We start from the raw sequence: 1,789 nt of genomic DNA, 5'->3' as shown, positions 1-1,789 counted from the left end.
AAGGTCATTCATCAAGGCTACTACTGGCCCACGGTAGAGCGAGACACGAGGGAATTTGTGAAAGCGTGTGACAATTGCCAGCACTTTGCGAACTTCATCCACCAACCTCGCGAGCTGCTGACTCTAATCTAAGCACCATGGCCCTTTTCACAATGGGGAGTTGACCTTATCAGACCTTTCCCATTGGCCAAGGGGCAGGCTAAGTACGCAGTGGTCGCCGTGGATTACTTCACCAAGTGGGTCGAGGCCGAGACACTCTCGACAATCACAGAGGTTAGAGCCACGACCTTTATCTGGACAAACGTGGTCTGCCATTTCGGCATACCCAGCGCTATTGTGACTGACAACGGCAAACAGCTTGACAACGCCAAGTTTAAAGACTTTTGCTGCAAGCTCGGAATCAGCCACCTCTGCTCGTCCCCGGCTCACCCCAAGGCCAATGGACAAGTGGAGGCGGTGAATAAAATCATTAAGCGCGGACTAAAACTACATCTAGACGCAAGAGAAAGGACGGTGGGCCGAGAAGCTACCTGAGGTACTCTGGTCCTACCGAACTACCCCCAGAGAATCAACTAGCGAAACACCATTTGCTATGGCCTTTGGCTCAAGGGTCGTGGTGCCTGTCGAAATCGGAATGCCGACGAAGAGAATAGACCACTACGAGTATGCTAGGAGCGAGGAAGAGTTGCTTCTTAACCTCAATCTCATTGATGAAAAGAGGGAAATAGCCCAACTTCGTTTGGCGGAATATCAAAATCGAATGGCAAGGCACTATAACTCAAGAGTTCGACCTCGGAGTTTTCAGGTCGGACACTTGGTCCTACGTAAAGTGCAGAAGCATGTCGAGGCGTTGGAGCCGAGTCGGGAGGGGCCATTCGAAGTCAAGGGCATAGTCCGACCTGGGACGTATATGCTAGCCGATTTTGAAGGAAAGCTACTCTTGCACCCATGGGATGTAGAACATTTGAAGAGATATTACCCTTGAAATGTTAAAATGGTCTGAAAATGGATCAGACTTGTAAAATTTTCAAGGAATAATATCAGTATTAGACTCTGCGTTATTTAATTTCATGTCTCCTAAGGGCGTGAATTCGATGTGAAATTAAATGGGGGCAAAACTTATTAAGATTTGGAAAATTCGAACCTTTAGAACTTACAAGTTCGAGGTAAGATGTGAATTAAGACTTATTTAAGATTTCGAAAATTCGAACCTTCAGAACTTACGAGTTCGAGGTAAGATGTGAATTGAGAATTAGAGAAGTTAAAGCCTTTAAAGACAGATATAAAGTACAAGGTAAAATCAAGTAGGAGAATGCGGAAGCTGAAATGACAGACTTAAAAGGCAGTTTAAAAAGATGATCTTACATTAATAGGTGAAGTAGTGGCCGAGGTGTATAGACCTCGCGGCCAAGTACAAGAATTTGAAAAGACAGACAAAAGAACAACAAAATTGGGAGAAGGTGGAGAAGCCTCAGCTGCTTCCAAGGTGCGACCTGAGCTCGCCCTGAGACCTAAGGATGTCTATCTTTTGGGAGTCTATCATCCCAGCCTCTTGAGAGGAGTTTGCACCAGAAGTTGGGACGAGAGCCCTGTCAACTTATTGAGAAGATAGATCTGCATTATCGCCCTCATTGAGCTCGGCGTCGGATTCGAGCTCCTTCAGGCATTACTACACAAAGTCTTGGGGCCAGGGGTCCCATAGGGACCCGAAGCCCACTTCTCTGCGTACCGAAGTTTGATGGGGGTGAGATCGAGTTCGGGGGCCACTTCCTGGATTCCCTTCATCAGG

General features: G+C 47.0%; 1 protein-coding gene across 1 annotated transcript; it reads left to right on the top strand.

Annotated features, from left to right (window-relative positions):
* The first annotated feature begins 592 nt into the window (after positions 1–592).
* On the top strand, positions 593–985 carry LOC148208118 (uncharacterized). The gene has a single exon (XM_088120110.1). The coding sequence runs from the start codon at positions 593–595 to the stop codon at positions 983–985; it is 393 nt and encodes a 130-aa protein (XP_087976236.1).
* The last annotated feature ends 804 nt before the right edge of the window (positions 986–1,789 follow it).

The sequence above is a fragment of the Momordica charantia genome (assembly GCF_013281855.1).
Source record: "Momordica charantia cultivar OHB3-1 chromosome 11 unlocalized genomic scaffold, Mcharantia_2.0 BLBB01000011.1, whole genome shotgun sequence".
Taxonomy (NCBI): Eukaryota; Viridiplantae; Streptophyta; class Magnoliopsida; order Cucurbitales; family Cucurbitaceae; genus Momordica; species Momordica charantia.
This window is presented reverse-complemented; position numbering and strand designations above follow the sequence as displayed.